This window comes from Arachis duranensis, chromosome 2, assembly GCF_000817695.3.
Source record: "Arachis duranensis cultivar V14167 chromosome 2, aradu.V14167.gnm2.J7QH, whole genome shotgun sequence".
In the NCBI taxonomy this organism is placed as follows: Eukaryota; Viridiplantae; Streptophyta; class Magnoliopsida; order Fabales; family Fabaceae; genus Arachis; species Arachis duranensis.
The window spans coordinates 60,906,189-60,926,707 of NC_029773.3; the positions used below are offsets into that span (position 1 = coordinate 60,906,189).

Here is a 20,519-nt window from a genome sequence, read left to right on the forward strand (position 1 = left end):
AATGCTTGGACTTCCAATAAGCTCTATTAATACCAAGTAAATTTCTCAAGCTTTGATGGAGTTCTTCACAAGCTTTGAGCTCCCAAATTTGATCATCATATATTCCCGAATCCCAAATCTTGTTTCTACACCCGTCTTCAAATTGATTATCATGATTCCATCCGGGTGGTTCAGCTTTAGAATTCTCACTGAAGCATCCAAACAACTTCCTAGACCTATTCAATTGAGCTCTACACCAACCTTTGCGTTTAAACTTAAAGCTTCCAACCATAATGAACCTTGCAGGATAATTCTTATCACTGACCATCTTCTTCTTACTCTTAATGCCACAAAGAGCTCTAAGTTGACCATCCGTCTCCAGTAGCCCATATTCAAGTGGAATTAGAAAGCTAAGGGATATGAATTTTACCCACTTGAATGTTGTGAAGGATGATGGCAACTTAGGGGGAGGAGTCTCCAACAACTTTGGCAAGGTAGTTGCAGGCTTTACTCCCTTGTGCTATTCTCTGACAACTTCCACCTCTTTGCAAGCTTCTTCACTTTCAACCTCTTCTTCTTGGTAGCTTTCTTCCAATTTAATCTATTCTTCATTGCTTACCAAGGGCATGGGAGGCTGTGCTTCTGCTTCTTTAGTCTCCGTCTCTTGATCAATCTCTTCCAAGTCTTCAACCAAGATATGCCTTAGAGATTGTACACCCTCCTCAGCATCAATTTCAATCGCCTTGGAAGGAGGCTCTATAGCCTGACTTTCCCATGGAGGTTCCGCATCTCCTAAGTCTTCGACCACTTTTTCCTCTTTAACGATTACAGCTTCTTCCAATTGTTCCAATACAAAGTCATGTTGCTCATTGTCCACCGGAGTTTCTAGCTTCTCCTTCATGCTGCGTTCTTCAGTAGATTCTCCACATGAAGCCATGGGAGTTCCTTGAGTGTCCAGATGTCGGGAGTCTAGTCGGCTTATCGCTTGGCCCAGTTGTTGAATGGTTGCATTGAGTCGATCCATTGTCTCCTCGAAATGATCCTTTGACTCTTGTTGCGCTCGGCTATCATAAGTAGGATCATAATGCTCTTGAATTGATGGATATGGAGATGATGAATATTGAGGTGGTGGTTCTTGGGAGTAATTGGGTTGGAATTGGAGTGGTTCTATATATGGTTCATATGGTAGTTGGTATGGTGGTTGAGGGTTAGGGTCATATGGAGGTGAATGGCGGAAAGGGGCTTGTGAGTATGGTGGTCCAAAGTCATGTTGAGGAGGGGATTCATAGGCATATGGTGGTGGTTGTTGATAATCAAAAGAGTGCTCACCATAGCCATTGCCTTGATATACATCACAGAATGGTTGTTGATAGTCCATTGGAAGTGGTTGTTGCCATGAGGGTTGATCAAATCCTTGTGGCTCCTCCCATCTTTGATTGTCCCATCCTTGGTGCATGTTGTCATTATAATTTTCTCTTCCTGTAACATAATTGTAACCAGACTCATAGCCAAAGGGGTGAGAGTTCATAGTAGTAGGAGAAAATAAAAACCAAAACTAACAAAAAGAAAATATTTTGAAAAAGATATGATTTTTGAAAAAAAAGATAAGATAAGATTTTGAAAAAGATATGATTTTTTTAAAAAGATTTGAATTTTGAAATTTAAAACTAAGTTAAGATAAGATAAAAATTTTAAAATAAAAATCTGAATTTTTTTTGAAAAATATTTACAATAACCAATAATAAGGCACATGTTTGCAATTCCCCGGCAATGGCGCCATTTTGACGATCAGATTTTCTATCGGTAAAGAATAAAAGTAATCACGTTGTAAGTATAGTCTCTAAACCAACAGAAAATACTTTCGTACAAAAGTTTTGGTTGTCACAAGTAACAAACCCCTAATAAAATTGATAACCGAAGTATTTAAACCTCGGGTCGTCTTCTCAAGGAATTGCAGTGAGGTGTTCTTATTATTGGTTATGCAAAGGTATATTTTGGGGTTTTCAAAAGGGTTGAACAAGTAATGTAAAATAACAAGTAGTTAAAATAATAACTAATAAAGCTCTTGGCAAGGTATGAGAACTGGAAGTTCTATCCCAATTATTCTTATCAATTGTGATGAGAATTGGATTTTTTTCCCCACTTTGTTAACCTCTAACTATGAAGATAAGTTAAGTGGATGAATTGATTTTGATTCCTCAGGTCCTAGTCTTTCCTTGGGAAAGGCTAGAGTTATTGGAACTCGAATTAATTCTTGAAGAATTCCAACTTTCAATCAACAATGAGTTTGATAACTCAAGTATCTCCAATGACTCAACCAAAGCCAAAAGGGAAAAATCTAAATTATTTATATAAATAAAAGAAAGCAATCATAATTCTAAAATACCTCAAATTATATTAAATGAAGATATCAATTTTAACATGAAAAAGTTCATAAATTAAGTTGGGAAAGTAAATTAAAGGAACATTAAACCTGGAACTCAGAAGAAATTGTAAGTTGAAATAATAAGAAATCATAAATCCTTTAAGAGGAATCCTAATCCTAAATCCTAAGAGAGAGGAGAGAACCTCTCTCTCTAAAAACTACATCTAAATTATAAAAAGTGAATTATGAGTTATCTCTCTTCATTCCTCAACTTTGCAACCTTTAATCTGTTTTTTCTGAGCTTGAAACCGGGCCAAAAATAGCCAAGGATTCGCTGGTTGCGAAATCTACCACGCTGATTTTCGTCACTGCGATACGTTTGGGTGTAGCACGCGTTCGCGTCACCTATCTGTACGGCCATTATGGCAAATTATATATCAAATCGAAGCCCCGGACGTTAGCTTTTCAACGCAACTAGAACCGCATCATTTGGATCTCTGTAGCTCAAGTTATGACTGTTTGAGTGCAAAGAGGTCTGGCTGACAGCTTTGCAGTTCCTTTAACTTCTTGTATTCCTTCCACTTTTGCATGCTTCCTTTCCATCCTCTAAACCATTCCTGTCCTGTAATCCCTGAAATTACTTAACACACATATCAAGGTATCGAATGATAATAAGAGAGGATTAATATTAGCAAATATAAGGCCCAAGAAGCATGTTCTCAATCATATCACAAAATATGAAGGAAAACGTAAAACCATGCAATTAGTATGAATAAGTGTGAGAATAATGGATAAAATCTACTAGATTAAGCACAGGATAAACAATGAAATAGTGGTTTATCAATTATATAAATTATGCAGAATATGGTTTTGGGGAATTATGGCGGTGGGGACTTCTTACATAAAAAATCAAATAAGCCCTTTGACATTCTAGACTACAAAATGTTCATCCCTTATTTGGACTTGAAAAAGTTGTCATCCCATCCATGTAATTTTTTGTTTCTAAAACTTCTTATCACAATTCTTTTGTTAGGTGCCAATTAAACTAAAACATTTTTCTTTCCGGCTAAACTTCAGATATTTGCCCATGTTTGCTACGTAGATCATTGGTGGACATGGATGGCAGATGTTAGAAACAAAAAATTTCGTGTTCTTGACCCCTATAACAAGAAGTGTCCCTCCCCAGCCAGAATGAAGCTTAATAAATTTATTGTAAGTTGATTCTGTTTTCTCTATAAATTCTTTGGTATAAGTCTATTGTTAGCATTATAAGATTTGGGTGTAGTGCTGTTTAAAATAAGGTGTACTATGGGATCCTTTGGGTGTAATAAGGTTTTTAAATATAACCTTTCTTATATTTTATTTTTTGTTTTTAGGGCTATGTAATTTCTAGAATAAGGGTATTTGCTGGAGGGCAACCTCTCAGGAAAAATGATTATCAAATTGAACCGCCATATGTCAACATTGCGGGCCAAAGAATGGAGTATAAATCTCGCTCTGAAAAATTTTGTATTTTCTCTTATTGTTCTATTTTAGTTTGCTAATTTATTTTTATTTTTAGCTTCGATTGTGCCAGTTTATGTAATGAAATGGCTCGAGACAATTGAGCCAGAAAACATTAAAAAGAGCAAATATGACTGAGAGAATTGGACGCAGGTAATTATGTTTAAAAATATATAACTCTGTATTACTGTACTAAATTAACAGATTTTAGAAAAAAGAAATTTCTTTAAACTGTAGGCGGAGGTGGACCATTTCAGAGTTGAATACGCTTCGCAGATTCTGTTTGATGAAATGAATCAAGAAAGAGATATAACCATTCGAGAAAGCGAAGCAATCAGATTGTCCATGCCGTTTGCAGCATTGTTGAGTCCATATTGTCAATTAGATTCAAATGATATTGACGGTGATTAGTTTGAATGTTGTGTAGTTTGTGAATAGTTTGAACACTGTTTGTATAGTTTGTGAATATTTAATCCAATCTTATTATAAATTTTGTTTGCATAAATAAACTTCTATGAAGTTGTCTGTGCTATATTCAAAAGCTGTCAATTACAGGTTCAAAAAAATCAAGAAAAATAAGATCAAATATATTAATATGCCAAATTCCTTTTATAATACACCCAAAAATTACCGGAATACACCCAAATTGCGCGCTTATATATTTCCATGGAAAATCTAACCAAGATTTATGAGAATTCAGAAATTTGAATTGTTACCCTCTTTAGGAATTGAATTGTATATGTATTGTAAATTTAAAACAAACAAATCCCTTCAGATAGTTCAAGACACTAATTTCCAATACAAATAGCAGCAACTCAAAATATAAAAAAATGTCAAAAACAAGAGCATGTAGAATACACCCAAAAATGTTCATTTGGTACACCAAAATAGTGTCAATCCACACCCCAAAACCTATCATGTACTATTGAATCTCTGAATTGATAATTCAAAACATGTCCATGATATTGGCTGGAATTTGATTGCACTACTAATCCGCCATAAAAAAGGTTCAACTGCAAAAAATAAACTCACATATTAGCAAAACTATTAATAAAATTAAACTCAATTGGCCCCTATTTAAAGAACATCACTTTTATCTTGCTTAGAGCTTTCGTTTTCTTTTTCTTTGAAGCATTTGCAATCTGTTTTTCCATCTTTGAACCTGATCTATTTTTGGGACGTCCTCTTGTTCTTACCCGTGGAGGGCTTTGAAGCTCATTAATGGCTTCCAAGTTAGCATCTTCATGAGATAACGAACATGCCCCTTTGCTTTTGACTTTCAATTCTTGCATCTCAACCATGACATTATCGTAGGCGCGGTACAGAATCGCAGCCAGCTCCTCAGATTCTGATGCAAATTCGTATATATTTTGCGAACGAAACACCAATTCGTCAAATCTCTTGCTTTTTGGCTCCAACTGTGGCTCGTCGTGGCTGCTCTTGATATGTGTGTGTCTTCTCTTTACGTTCTTGCTCTATTTTTCCAATATGTATCTCGGTGACACTTCGTTTACTTGTTCAAAGCTTAACACGCTTAGGACATGACGGCACAATATCCCTCTTGACTCGAATAATAAGAATTGGCATTTCACTTGGGCTGCTACCGTGTCATATGTAACCGCAGACTTGTTGAATGTTGAGTTGAAAATTTGTTCTACAACTTCATATACTGTATAGCCTAGAGCGGAATGCTTTGATCTTGTGATGCACTTCACATTTTCTTTGAATTGTGCTTGAACTTTCTTGAACTTCTCGAGAGTATACACGTGTTGAAACTGAGCTTCTATTGAGAATTTTGTTGTACACGGTATGACTGTGTGAAAATCTGCAGCATCCGATTCTCTCTCTCTCTCTTTGCTCTTTGCTTCCTAGGCAATTATCGTATTGTTTGACGAATTGGATAAATGAGTTGCTCCGCGTAATAAACTTGTTAAAAAAAGCATGCATGTTTTCGCTCCTTTGTGTACTTCTCATCCCGGCCCAGAAGTGGTGATCGAGATAAACTGAATCCATAAATGACGGTCTTCGTAAAGCTCTGCAAAAATACCTAAATTAGAACTAGCATACACCCAAAAACATGCAATTTACAGCTCTACTACAGATTTTGAAAAACAACATTACTTAAAAAGCCACTTGTTTTCCCCAAGACCATACTTCATCAGAAAATTATTCCAATTCCTATCGAATGATTCTTTCGTAAGAGAGTTCCAAACAACGTGGTTCATCTTTTATTCGATTTCTTGGTGTCTGTTGTAGCCGTTTAATTTGCTTAGAATCTTTTTCATGATGTGCCCAATACACCAACGCTGAATTGTTGTGGGCATACAAGCCTCGATGGCCTTTTGCATCGATACACATTAATCGGTGAGAATCCCTTTCGGAGGATTTTCTCCCATGCCATGAAGCCAACATTCAAATAACCATTTAAATGATTGAGTATCCTCGTTTTTCATCAAAGCACATCACAGAAGTGTTGACTGACCGTGGTGATTCACCCCGACAAAAGAACCAAAAACTAGATTATACTTGAATACGACAAAACAAAAACAAAATCGTTAAATACACCAAAATAATAACTCTCTATACCCGAAAATATGCAATGTACACATCTGCTACGGATTTAAAAAACAACATTACCTGAACAACATAAACCAAACCAACATATTACCTGTTTATTTTGTAGGTCATATCGAATAAAATAACATCTCCGAAATACTCACAGGCAGCCTTACTCCTTGCATCCGCCCAAAAAGCAATCTTAATTAACTGATCGACCTCGAGTTCAAGCTCGAAAAAGAAATTCTGATTCTTCTTTTTTATTTTTAATAAGTATTTTCTGAATTCTTTTGCATCTTCTAATTTTGAAACATTTCGCACTTTTCTCGTGATGTAATTTTTCACGTCTTTTTCGATAAAATTTAACTCATGGTAACCCCCCGCTGCTGTGATAAATGATTGGTATGTTTTGCTTGGCCTGCTTCCGGCTTCCTCGTTATTCTCTATTGTACGACGCATGGACATGCTTAGTTCCATTTGAGCATCTCTGCTTGATTTGCACAACAGGGATGTGACTGATGCAACATGACCTTCAAAATGATTCAAACACCAATATCCTTCAATACGTGTATATAAATTATTGCGGGATAATTTAATCCTGCTGAGAGGTTTGTCTTCTCGGTCAGAGATATTTTCAATTTCCATTTCCCCTCTTTGCTACATATAATCAATTAGTTCTTAATTTCATTTTTCTTCTTATTTATGCTCCGAATTCTTTTAGAAAAACATGCAGCTTTTGAATAATCCTTGTAGAATTTTGTAGCATCTTCAAGCGTGTTAAAAATCATCCCAACCTTGGGAACAAACTACTCATCAAAATCGCAAAAAAAAAACTACAAAACACACCCAAAATAGTCCACAATACACCATATTAAAGCTAGCATAAACTATAGAATGCAACTACAACTATACAATCATCATAAAAAATAACAAAAATCAGATTCATGACTCATCATCAAACAGAAACTAAAACAATTCAACTAAAACAATAATACAATTCACTCTCGTTCAATTGAAAAAGTCAGAACCTGTAGATATAACGAAACTTTCCCACAATACACCCAAATATTTCTGATTTATAACCAAAGTCTGATATAAAATGCAACAGAGATTCATCAGAACTACTACATTACATTCAATTCAAAGAATCAACAATGAACAACAATTTTCACAAGCAAGGTTCACAATATTATTCACCTCCACAATCATAAACTACTAACAAAAACATTAACTGGAATTGAACCACACCACAGGCACTTCATTGGACTCAAAACAGAAATCCACTTCGCTGTAGTTCAGTTGACACTCTAAACTTGAATCATTCATTATCTTTAAAATAATTTCAGAGCTTGATTTCAAAAACGAACGTAGAAAACAAAGGAAATCGAGAAAAACGAAGAAAGAGAACGCAGAGAGAAATGCACGAAAATGACGAAAGAGAATGCATAGAGAAATGCACGAAAACGACAAAAGAGAATGCAGAGAGAAGGCACGAAACCACATAAATCCTTTCAAAAAAAAGTTATATATTTGTGCGTTGATTGAAAAATCTGTTAAATTAAGAGGCGCGTGAAATATACGTGCTAGAAGAGGCACGAGTGAGGTGAATTAGGATATATTGATTTGTATGGACTTGTATGCATAGTTGTTAGAACCGAACCGGTGATTGAACCGGTCAGGCTACTGGGTCACTGGGTCACTGGTTCAACTGGTGGGTCACTGGTTGAACCGGTTAACCCAGTCCCACATAAGTAAAACGTATAAAATAGCTAAAAACTTAAAAATTAACAGTTAAAAAATATATCTCCAATAACATCATAATAAACATTAAGTCTCAAATCCTAAAAATAAGTAGTAATAAGAAAATAAACATAAAATTTAGTACTATTAGTCTATTACATGAACAACTCAATTTAACACAATGAAAATAACAATTCATGGATTATATCCAAGGAGTAACTTCATAGTCTGGATATCTTTCTTCATTTGACAAATCTGGAGCTACATCCTGATTGGTTTCATTCTGATTTGCATTTTCCACAGAAGTATTATTAGCTTCACCATCATCTCGATCATCTTCCAGATTCAATTCATCTAGCATTTCAATAATGTTTCACAAATCATCTCAAGATAAAAAAGAATATAAAACATCTTATAAAGCATGCCAAAATCATAGTTGATCATAATTTATAAATAAATTAAAGAAAAGCATACCTAAATCATTTAAAGGTGATTGAAGAGACATATTTGCAAGATCATTCCGTAAAGCATCAACTTCTTCAGGAGTTAAAAATGGTGGTGAATCTTCCATTATCCATTCCGAATGGTCCTCAAATGCATCAAGACAAATTGGATCATAACTTTGCTTTCTCATTCGGTTTCTATATTATCAATTAACTTGATTATTCTTATTATGACTAAAAATTTAAAATAATGCCTTCAAGAAAGAATAATAAAAAGTACCTTTGTTGTAGCCTTAAGTTGTAATGAACATAAACAAGATCATTAAGCTTTTGATGCTTTAACCGATTCCTTTTCTTTGAGTGAATGTGTTCGAAAATGCTCCAGTTACGCTCACAACCTGAAGAACTACAAGTTTGACTCAAAACACGAATTGCTAACTTTTGCAGGTTTGGTGCTCCACATCCATAAGATTCCCACCATTGATCTTAACATAAAAAGAAAATAATCACAATCATAAAAATCAAATATTAAACATATCACAATCATAAAAAACTAATTTTAATAAAAATTTACCAGGCATCACTGTGCTTCGCTCACGTATTGCAGACTGTCTCCCAAAGTCTCCTTCAGCATTCTTAAAGATTCTCTTCTCACTTGTCAATTTAGTATTCAAATTAGCATCACCATTCAAATCAGCATCACCGTAAGCATATTTCTCAATCACATCTAGTAGACCAGAAATTGTTTCTTTGTGCTTGTCAAATTCTGCAGAATTAAATCGAAAAGCTGGATTTAACCAATAACCAGCAGCATGAAGGTTTCTTTTAAGTTGTAAATCCCAACGTGAATCTAAATCTTCAAATAAGGTTCAACAACCCTATTTCTTTTTTAAAACCTCTTCACCATGTCTTCCCTAGCCTTATACATAGCTTGATAAAGGAAACCCATTGCAGCTCTATCTTCATTATCCACAATACGCAATACATGAACAAGTGGCTCCGTAAGCTTAACAATATCAGTGCATTGATTCCAAAATTTAGAATCTAAGACTTGATCCACAAACTTTTTTGCTTTGGCTTCTTTAGAGTAAGCTGAACTTGTCCATTCTCTAGATGTCACCATAGCTCTCAATGCATCCTTTTGAGCCAAAATACTTTGCAAAGCAATGAAATTAGTGGCGAATCGAGTTGGAGCTGGACGAAGTATTTCTCGGCCGCCTGTGAACTGTCTCATCAAGTACAAAGGATGGCAGTGATTATAGATATACTTCGTAATTATTGAAACTTGTGACACAGTTTCAGTCACTTCCACAAACTTCCCAATATCCTGCAACATTAGATTAATACAATGTGCTGCACAAGGAGACCAATACAATCTAGGAAACTCCGATTCTAACAACCTTCCAGCAACAACGTAATTTGCAACATTATCCATCACTACATGTACAACATTCTCAGGACCAACAAATAACACAACATCCCTAAGCAACTTAAATAAAGCCTCAGCAGTTTTTGAGATATGAGAAGCATCAACTGACTTTAGGAAAACAGTTCCTTTAGGGCAATAAACCAAGAAATTAATTAAAGTACACCTACAACGATCAGTCCATCCATCATCCATGATAGTACATCCAGTTTGTTTCCAAATCACATGATAACCTTCAATCATCTTCTTTACATCTTCAACCAATTTACTCAACAAATATCCACGAACTCTTTGGTAATTTGGCCCTTTATACCCTGCACCCATGTTTGCAATAGCATCGATCATCGGTTGATAATAAGTTGAATTAACCGCATTGAATGGCACAGAGGCATCCATTATCCATCTTGCAATAGCAATATCACACTTCTCCACAATTTCTTTGCTTTAGAGAACACTTTTAATACTTGGTTGAGCTCTAGGTGTTGCTGCCGGGGAAAAAGGATTGTAATCCCTTGAGTTGTTTTCCAACTCCCTTTCTGGAGCTAGGTGTTGGAATTCTTGATGCTTGTTATTGTCGCATCTCATTATGTTCAATCTCATCAAATTCCCTTTTAACGTCATCACAAGCACCATAACTTTTTGCATATTCTTCTTGAGTTTTCCTTTTCTTGGTTCGAAGATCTTCAATGTTTTGATTGAATTAGTGTCTCACCACACCTGGCACCTTTCGACATGCCTCAATATCTCCGCCTTTTCCAGCCAAATGATGCTTAACCCGGTTAATTCTTCCACCCCTAATAAGCTTCTCGCAATAAATACATACCAGAGCAGTTTTCTTTATCCAAAACTTGTTTACAATGACCCCATGCAGGATCAGTTTTTCCTCTGTTACTATTTTTTTGGGTTCCAATTGTTAGATCAGGAGTTGATCCTTGTTCCTGAGAAGTTGGTGTTTCTGATGGTGTATTCGATGAAGCCATCCTAAATTCCTAATCAACCAGGATCTAGGACTAAATGACTAATCTCCAAGAATAATACACAATAATTCACTAAGGCACTAACTACTAAGAATAATATACAACAGTAACCAACAATGGATAATCAAGTAATCAACAAATGAACAAACTGAATAGAAACAAAAATATATCAAGAAACAAGACAGATCAAACAGAAAAACATGTGGTCTTGTTCATGTTCTCATTTGTCCGCATACAAAAATCAAACAGATATCAAAGTATCAAACATATGTGAACAACCAACAATCTAAATTCTAACAGACATCAAACAGAAACCAACATACATAATCAATCTACAATAATAAATTAACTTCAAAAATTTAAAAAATTAAAAATACTTACCTGGACTGGACGGCTGGACCCTGGACCTGAGGGATTGAACGACGAGCAGAGAAGAGGGCGACCGAAACGACGAGCAGAGAAGAGCACAGAAGAGCAGAGAAGAGCGACGAGCAGTAGGCAACGATAGACCGTGGACGTGCTTCTGCCTTCTTGGCGGTGGTGAGTGGTGCACTGCTCTGGATATGGTGGTGAGGTGAGTGCCGCGCTGGTTGAAGCTGAACGGGGCGACGAGGTGGCTGAGTGAGTGGCGCACCTCTTTATCTCTCAGCTCTCAGCTCTCATGGAGTCATGGTGCATGGTGATGGTGGTCTCTCAAACCGTTTGGGAATGGGAAGGGAAAGTGGGAAATAGGGGATGGAGGCTGGGGTTACAGGCGCGTTTCAGCAGCAGCTTAAGCTTTTGTTTTTTTTTTAATAAAGAAACGACGTCGTTGCCAGCACAGAAAAAAAATTCGAACCGGTCCGGGTTAAACAAAATCCGCCGGTTCACCGGTTCTGATCAAACCCGACTGGTTCAGTACGGGTCTTTCCAGTTCGACTCCTTGTCCAGTTAGATGCCTCATCCGGACTGGTTATAGCACCGATTCACCGGTTTTTCGGTCCGACTAGCCGGGTCGGTCCGAATCTGACAACACTGCTTATATGGGAAAACGTTCATATGTGGAAAATAATTAATTAGTTATTAATGTATCACATAAATATGTTTTAAAGAGGGATTATTGACAAAAGAACTAACCAATTCCATAAAATTAAATATTAAAGTCCGATTTTTTTCGAAAACATCGATACTCTGGTATTATCCTACTCCCATAATTTTAAAAAACACCATAAAATCTAATAATTGAGTATTACACCAACATTTTTTCAATATACAAAAAACTAAAGTGGAGGTATTCATCCTTGCAAAAAAAAAAAAAAAGAAAAACCCTAATTTCCTACCCCCGTAAACCTCGGCGCCCCCACACCATAAAAAACCTCACTCACTCATCACTCACTCATGACGCACGGACTTCCCTCCTCCCTACCTCACTCACCGCGCCGGTCACCTCCAACAGAACGGCAGCCAACGGAGGTCGCCTCTCCTTCCTCCGCGCCGACAGTCTCCGCTCTCCTTCCTCCGTCTTGGCTCCTCCGTGCTGTGTGCTTCGCCCGTCTCTGCATCCTCTGATTGCGTCGTCTGTCTCCGCTCCGCTGCAGGTTGTGCTCGTGCTTCCCCTCCGCTTCAGGCTGAAGCTCCGAAGCTGCTCCGTCGCTTACTCTGCTTCTGCTTCTGTAGGTGAGTTTTTATTTTTTATTTTTTTCAGTTATTATTTATTAATTGTTTATGCTTAGTTTTTTCAGTTTTAATTTAGGTTTAGATTTGTTTATGTTAAGTTGATGCTAATTAGATAAATTAATGATTAGTTTTACTGATTAGACAATAGGTTCTGTGACGTAACTGGGAATATGTTCAGCTAATTGGGTTAGATGATCAGTTATACTATTTTTTTTTAATAGTATTTTGAAGGGTTTTACATTTCTAGTTGTTGCTACTTGCTAGGGTTTAAGCTTTCAAGAACTTTGCACCTTTCTCAATCTCCACTCGTCAACCATGTGGGCTCTTCGTCGAGCTTCCATTCGTCTTAGTCTCAGGTAAATAACACTCTTTACCTTCTCCCTCGTTGCCCTTTCCATTATTCTCTACTCTCGATGGAAAAAGTGAAGTATTTCCCCATCTTTTTTCGTAACTAAATGTTGAGCTTTGAATCGAGGTTTTGTTTCTTAATTTTCCTTTTTATTGCAAAATGAGTGCGTCTTAAATTCGTAGCAAAAGTTTACATGTTTAGTGCTGTAATACATTTCATGCAACTAGACCTTGTAACTTTGTTTATTTTGATGCTAATTTCATATATTAACAGATTTAGAAATGTATGGTTCGAACATGAATAATCTATGACATAGTACTATGAAGATATTTGACTACTATTGTCGATGCTACCCGGTGGGTAGGACTTGGATTTTGTTTTTGATTTGCCTCTTCCTCTTTTTGAGCAAGCTGTAGAGATGAGAACTTGACAGCTTGTTATGTGACTGTAGGAGGAAGAAACAATGGGTGACATAATATTGACAATTTATGTTATTTAAGTTGAAGTAAAATTTAATTTTAATGTAAACTAAGGGGGTGCAAGAAAGAATTAATGTTAAACCGGGTTGCAATGTGCGCAATTTTATTCATATATTGGGGGTTGTAGTTTCCATTAGGCTAGTATTTAGGGGATGAGTTTATATATTTGTAGATTGTCTATAACATGAAGACTTGGTTTCCTACATAACATGGTGCATGATTCTGTTGCTTGAACCAGCAACAAAACATTGAATTATCATTTATTATATAGAAAGGTTGTGTTGGTTTATTTTAGCTTCACATTTTGCCTTTGGTCATGCTCTAGTCCCTATAAGAGTTTGCAGTCACTTTTTAATGTGCACTGTTTGCAGGAGCCAAGGATTTAGTCTAGGAGCATCTACTGCTATCAAGCTAATGCCAGCTGCTGTGGAAGATGGGGCTGGTATCAGTGGATCTTTTCAAATAACACGAAGCAAAGTTCTGTCAACAATGACATGTTATCATGCAGGTCATTCTTCCCCCAAATTTACTATGAGCAGACGTGAACTTTCGTCACAAGCTGATGCAAATAGTACGAACAATGACGATGATTTGGATGAAGCGCTGTCGTATGAGCTGCAGACACAAGGGATTAATGATGAAGTTGAGACTGACTTCGGCGATGATGATGAGGATTTTAAGAAATCACACGATGAGATGGAGTTATCTGACATTGAGATTGATCCAAAAAAATCACCACGTAGTAAGCGTCTGTCAAAAATATTCACGGCGATTATTAAAGCTCCAGGATTGTCTGTTCGTTCGGCTTTGGATAAGTGGATTGAAGAAGGGAAAGACATTAGTAGACAAGAAATCTCACTGGCCTTGGTTAATCTCCGGAGGCGTAAAATGTATGGGAGGGCTTTGCAGGTAAATTGATCAAAGTTAATAGTATTCTACTCTTACAATTAATCCGATTCATTTTATTTGTGAACTCATGCTGATTAAGTAGAGTATTAGACATTGCTTTACTTTTATGGATGTTTGATATTTGAATTTTTCCAGCCTGTTTGTGATATAATTAATAGCGGAAATCTCTCTCTCAGCATCTCTCCCGTTTAGCAGTTTCCTGCTTGAAAATGTTTCCTATTCCTGCAGTGGATTGATACTCGGGGCCAATATCCAATTACTTATATTGTAAATTTAATTTAGTTTGCTAGATTAAGTTTGAACAACCTGGACATTGAATTTTGGACTCACCTTAATGGTCATCTAGTGCTCTTTCAGCCTTTATGGCTTCTCTATAAGAGGGATTATATTGTTGCTCTTCTTTTGTCTTTTTACCATAGTCACTGGTATAATTTGTTGGGGCATATTTTTGGATATCTTTTTCCTCATTGATTTTAATAATTGTCTTTATGAAATTTTCATTATTCTATGAAATCTTTATCACCTCAAAAGAAAAAAAATATATATGCATTTTTTTGTGTTTAAGGACTATATATTTTCCATGTAAAGAAAAGAGGACTATATATTTCCTTTTTTGCTGATTGACATGTTTTGCCTTGTTTGAGCTTCTCGCTTATGATATTATCTTATTTTAATTGTGAATCTGTTGTACTTTTTTTGTTGGTATTGTAGCTCTTCGAGTGGCTTGAGTTAAACAAGAAGCTTGAATTCTTAGAGCAGGATTATGCTTCTCGACTTGATTTGATTGCTAAATTACGTGGTCTGCCAATGGCAGAGAAATTTATTGACAGTGTTCCAAAGTCTTTCAGAAGGGAGTTGTTATACCGAACTTTACTTGCTAATTATGTTAGTCAGAACAAGTTGAATAAGGCTGAGGCAACATTCAATAGAATGAAGGACTTGGATCTACCTCGTACAACATTTGCTTGTAACCAAATGCTTCTTTTGTATAAGAGGGTTGACAAGAAGAAGATAGCAGATGTGTTATTGTTGATGGAAAATGAGAATGTCAAACCTTCTACGCTTACCTATAAAATTTTGATAGACACAAAAGGGTCCAATGATATTGCTGGGATGGAGGAAATTGTGGAGACAATGAAGACAGAAGGCATTGAACCAGACTTGCAAACACAAGCAGCCTTGGCTAGACATTACATCTCTGCTGGGCTTAATGAAAGAGCCGAAGCTATATTGAAGGAGATGGAAGGTGAAAACGTGAAAAAGAAACAATGGGTTTGCCCTACTTTGCTCTGCCTTTATGCAAAGTTGGGAAAGGCTGACGAAGTAGAGAGAATTTGGAAGGTCTGTGAATCTAGCCCTCGAATTGAGGACTGCACGAGTGCAGTTGAAGCATGGGGAGCATTAAACAAAATTGATAAAGCAGAGGAAATTTTTGAGTTTATGTCGAAGAAATGGAAACTCTCTTCTGGTAACTATAATGTACTCCTGAAGGTTTATCTTAATCATAATATGCTATTGAAGGGTAAAGATCTTGTTAAGCGAATGTTAGATAGCGGCTGCAAAGTTAACCTATTGACATACAATGCTCTTGTCAAACTTCATGTCCAAGCTGGGGAAGTAGAAAAGGCAAACACTCTCTTGCAGACCGCAATCCAGCAGAACCGAAACAAGCCATTGTTTGATACTTTCATGGCTATTATGGAAGAGTATGCGAAGAGCGGCGACATTCATAATGCAGAAAAGATTTTCTACCAAATGAGGAAAGCTGGCTACATTTCTCGATTCACTCAGTATCAAGTTCTAATCCAAGCGTACATAAATGCCAAGCAGCCAGCATATGGAATCAGTGAGCGGATGAAAGCCGATAACATATTTCCAAACAAAGCTATGTCTAAGCAATTAGTTCAAATGAACCCATTTGAGAAAACTGCAGTTTTGGCATTGCTTGATTAATGACAATAGCCATGAGAGGGTTGCTTCTGTACTTCAACATGAAACTAATTATTTAGTTATATAGGTTCAGGATCCTAGAGTTTAAGTGAATTTGCAAATTTAAGGTCGGCTAAAATCTTATCATATGCATTAGTCCAAATGCAAATGGAGTTCTTGAGATGGTCCTTATTAAAAATACTGAGTCAATTTGTTTTCTGGAACTAATTTGTAAGCTGGTGAAGGATATTTGAGGGGTGGGGACTATGTTGGGAGTTTCTATTTCTCAAAAGTTATATCTGATGCTGATTTATCAAATTTATTCTTTTTCTAATTGAATTAATAGTCAAAATCGTCTTTGAAAGATACCTCGATCTTCATTTTCGTCCTCAAAAGATAAAATTAATCGAATTCGTTTCCGAAAGATACTTAATATGATCACGTTCGTCCTTCCGTCATTTTCTTCACTGAGTTGGCAAACGTTTGCTGACGTGTGTCGTTAACTGCCAGTGTGATAGACGACATGTTGTACTTTGTTGCTAACAAGATAAGTCTTTTATATTAAGACAAATTAGTCTTTGAATAGATAAACCCTAATCCCATTTTCAATTTTCAACCCATTCTTTTTTCTTCTCCAACGGCTTATACCAATTTTCAAACCTCATAACCTCCTTCTCTTTTCCCATTCCCTCCATTCTCCCACTACTATGTGACCCGATTAGAATCCCAATTCTAATCTTATCTCCATTCCCATCGTTTTTGGGTTCTCCCTTTCTCTTGTTGCAATCAAAGAAATCAAGAGGGATCACAGTGAAGCTGGCTCTAGCTATGGCCAACAAGGTAGCAGCAGCAGCAGCGTAGCCAAAGGTGAATGCTCGTCAATGTCGAGCGGGAAGGCCAAGATGTAGGAAGAAGACCACGACCCAAGCTCTGGTGGCGGCGGCATGGACGAGCTCCTCGCTGCTCTTGGTTACAAGGTTCGCAACTCAGCAAGGTAGTAGCAGCAACAGTGTGGCCAAAGGCGAATGCTCGTCAATGTGGAGTGGGAAGGCCAAGATGTGGGAGGAAGACCACGACCCAAGCTCCGGCGGCGGCGGCATGGACGAGCTCCTCGCTGCTCTTGGTTACAAGGTTCACAACTCATATATGGCGGGCGTGGCCCAGAAGCTGGAGACTAAACGACGACGTTTCAACTGTAGGAGAGCATTGTATCAAAACTGCGTCATTTTGATTGTATGCCACGCTGGCAGTTAACGACACATGTGAGTGAACGTTTGCCAACTCAGCAAAGGAGATGACGGAAGGACGAACGTGACTCGGTTGAACATTTTTCGGGGATAAATTCGATTAATTTTATTTTTCGGGAATGAAAATGGAGATGGAGGTATCTTTTAGGGACGATTTTGACTATTAACTCATTTCTAATTTGTATGCACGGATACGGGAGCGAATATATACGAAAACACCATAAATTTATGCTACGATGCAACGACACAGATATGTTGGCGGAACACAACATATATATAAAATATAAAATATTTTTAGATAAATTACAATGATATTTTAATATTTTTTTAATATTAAAATAAAAATTCTTTTAATTATTTTTAATATTTTTTAATTATATAAAGTATTTAAAATATTTTTTGTTTTGATAAATAATAATATATATTATTTTTAAATTTATTTTAAGAATATATATTAATAATAAGATTGGACGCATTGATACGTGATAGTATTTAGGTGTATCTAAATGTGTCCGAAGAAATTTTTTTATTTTTTTTATTAAAACACGGTTGGACAAAGCAGATATGTGTGTCAGACGAGTATCGCTTGGATACGACAACTCAGCAAAGTGTCCGTGTTTCATAAAATTTAAGTCATTGTAGATTTTGTGATATATGGGCATTACATATATGTAAAAAATATTAAAAAAATAGATTGTACTAATATTTTAGTATTTTATTATTTAAAAGTAAAAATAATTTTTTAAAAAATATTTTTGATCACTTCTTAATTGTGGAAAATATTTTAGATAATATATTTTAGGGTTAAGTACGATTTTAGTTTTTAAGGTATCGACTTTATTTTTCGTTCTCAACTTTTTTTTCATACAAAATTGTCCCTAAGATTTAACTTAGTTTTAAAATGGTTCAAAATCGTCTCTAAAATTTAACGTGGTTTTAAAATTGTCCTTTTTAATTGAATCTTAAATTTTATTCCTAATTACCTCTAACTAAAAAATATTATAAAATAAAAAAAGAAAAAAAAGGAAAAAATGGACGAGAGGGAGAAAGAACCGAGGAGGAAAGAAGAAGAAGAAATAGAAGGAAGAAATATGGAGGCAGTTCTCACTCTGGCGTGATCTTCTTGTAAACTCTGGATAATTAATAAGTAGTTAATCAATAAATTAATTTTTATTTAAAGAAATTAGAAAATTAATTTTGATAAGTTAGAAGGGTAGAAGGCAGATCTCACTCCGACGTGGTCTTCTTGTAAACTTTAGATAACTAATAAGTAGTTAACCAATAAATTAATTTTTATTTAAAGAAATTAGAAAATTAATTTTGATAAGTTAGAAGGGTAGAAATAATTAAAATATAAATTTTGACACTAATTTTAGTAGTTTTGACTTAAAATTAGGTCAAATAGACCAAATCGATTGAACCGAATTTAAACTGAACCAAGATCCCACCCAACTCACCCAAATTTAACGGTTTTAGCCATTTCTTTCCTCCTTCATTATGAAACACGCTGAACTCTTAGGCAAGGCAGGGAAAAACATTCTAAACCCTTGACAAAAATTAAATCGTTTATAGAATTTATGCCATTGTAGATTTCGTGATATATGAGCATTAATATATATATAAAAATTATAAAAAATAGATTGTAATAATATTTTAATATTTTATTATTTAAAAGTAAAAGTAAATTTTTTAAAAATATTTTTGATGACTTTTTAATTGTGGAAAAGATTTTAGGTAAATTTTTTGTTAATAATTAATAATATAATTATTTTTAAATATATTTTAAAATATATGTTAATTACAAAGTCAATTACATAATCTATTCGGAGTGTGGCTAATGAAATGTTTTAAATTTTATAGACTAAACCACTAAAAGTAACTATGAAAGATTGATTTGCTGACAAAAGTAACCATGGAAGATCAAAACTCCTCAGATATCCACAGTTGATTTGCTCCATTTGTCAAATGTGACTAAACGTTAATAGAATGTTGTTACATGAGACAATGTGTCCACATACACTACAACGTGGCAAAAGGATGCCTTATGCGGATTAATTTTTTGGTTAAAATTGTATTTATTTAGTTTATAAAAAAAAACGTTACTCCTTCAAGCATTGAAATTAGAAGAACAGAAAGAGGTGTTACCCCTCCCTTTTGAACGCGAATCAATCATGCCCTAACATGATAGCTTTTCATCTTCTTCTTCTCTTGCGTAATCCTATTATGCTCTGATTCCATTCCTGCGACGACATTGGAGAAGGAGGTTGCTGCTTCTTCAACGGACTGTGTTTAGAGGCAAACTCTGTCACACTTGAAGGCTCTATGAGGTAATACTTTTATGAACTAAGTCATTCGATGATTGTAACCTCCGAGTTATAAGAGTTGTTCATTCAATGTAGAAAAATTAGTTCTATTATTGTTATTTCTGATAGGGTTTGGTTTTGTGGTAACTTTATTATATTCTTGTTCCTCTATTTAAGCTGTATAATTTTTTATGGTTTGAATATTGTGGTAATTATTGTTCTTGAAACCAAATTGATAGTGAAGTTAGGTACCATGATGGTTAGGGTTTGAGTAACTTGGAGTTTGTGAGATTGCCACTAATGGTGGATTTTTTATTCTTTTGCGTAGATGGCTACATTACATATTACGTTGGAAATTATCACAGAGGAAAATTTGAGAGAACAATAGATGGAAAAACTATGTATGTAGGTGGAGAGAAATCTGAAATTTGAAGGGTCAATGTTGATACTCTTAATGGGTTTTTTTTATCAATGACTGATGTGCGGAAAACGATCCGACACAAAACTCACCGGCAAGTGTACCGGGTCGCTTCAAGTAATAATAACTCACATGAGTTACCGGGTCGCATCAAGTAATAAAACTCACGGGAGTGAGGTCGATCCCAAAGGGATTGAAGGATTGAGCAATTTTAGTTTAGTGGTTGATTTAGTCAAGCGA

At 35.7% G+C, this 20,519-nt stretch overlaps 1 protein-coding gene across 2 annotated transcripts in view; it reads left to right on the forward strand.

Moving 5' to 3' along the window:
* The window catches only part of LOC107474492 (pentatricopeptide repeat-containing protein At1g80270, mitochondrial), a 50,127-nt gene extending 33,482 nt beyond the window's left edge, over positions 1 to 16,645 (forward strand). The window contains exons 1-4 of one of the 2 annotated variants that reach the window (XM_016094116.3): positions 12,309 to 12,645; positions 12,910 to 13,001; positions 13,845 to 14,382; positions 15,094 to 16,645. In XM_016094116.3, coding sequence (XP_015949602.1) covers positions 12,961 to 13,001; positions 13,845 to 14,382; positions 15,094 to 16,335 — 1,821 coding nt within the window. In that variant the 5' untranslated portion in view covers positions 12,309 to 12,645; positions 12,910 to 12,960 and the 3' untranslated portion in view covers positions 16,336 to 16,645. Of the gene's footprint in view, positions 1 to 12,308; positions 12,646 to 12,909; positions 13,002 to 13,844; positions 14,383 to 15,093 lie in introns of those variants that run through there. The other variant, XM_052257540.1, reaches the window with a different exon arrangement.
* Positions 16,646 to 20,519: the final 3,874 nt, after the last annotated feature.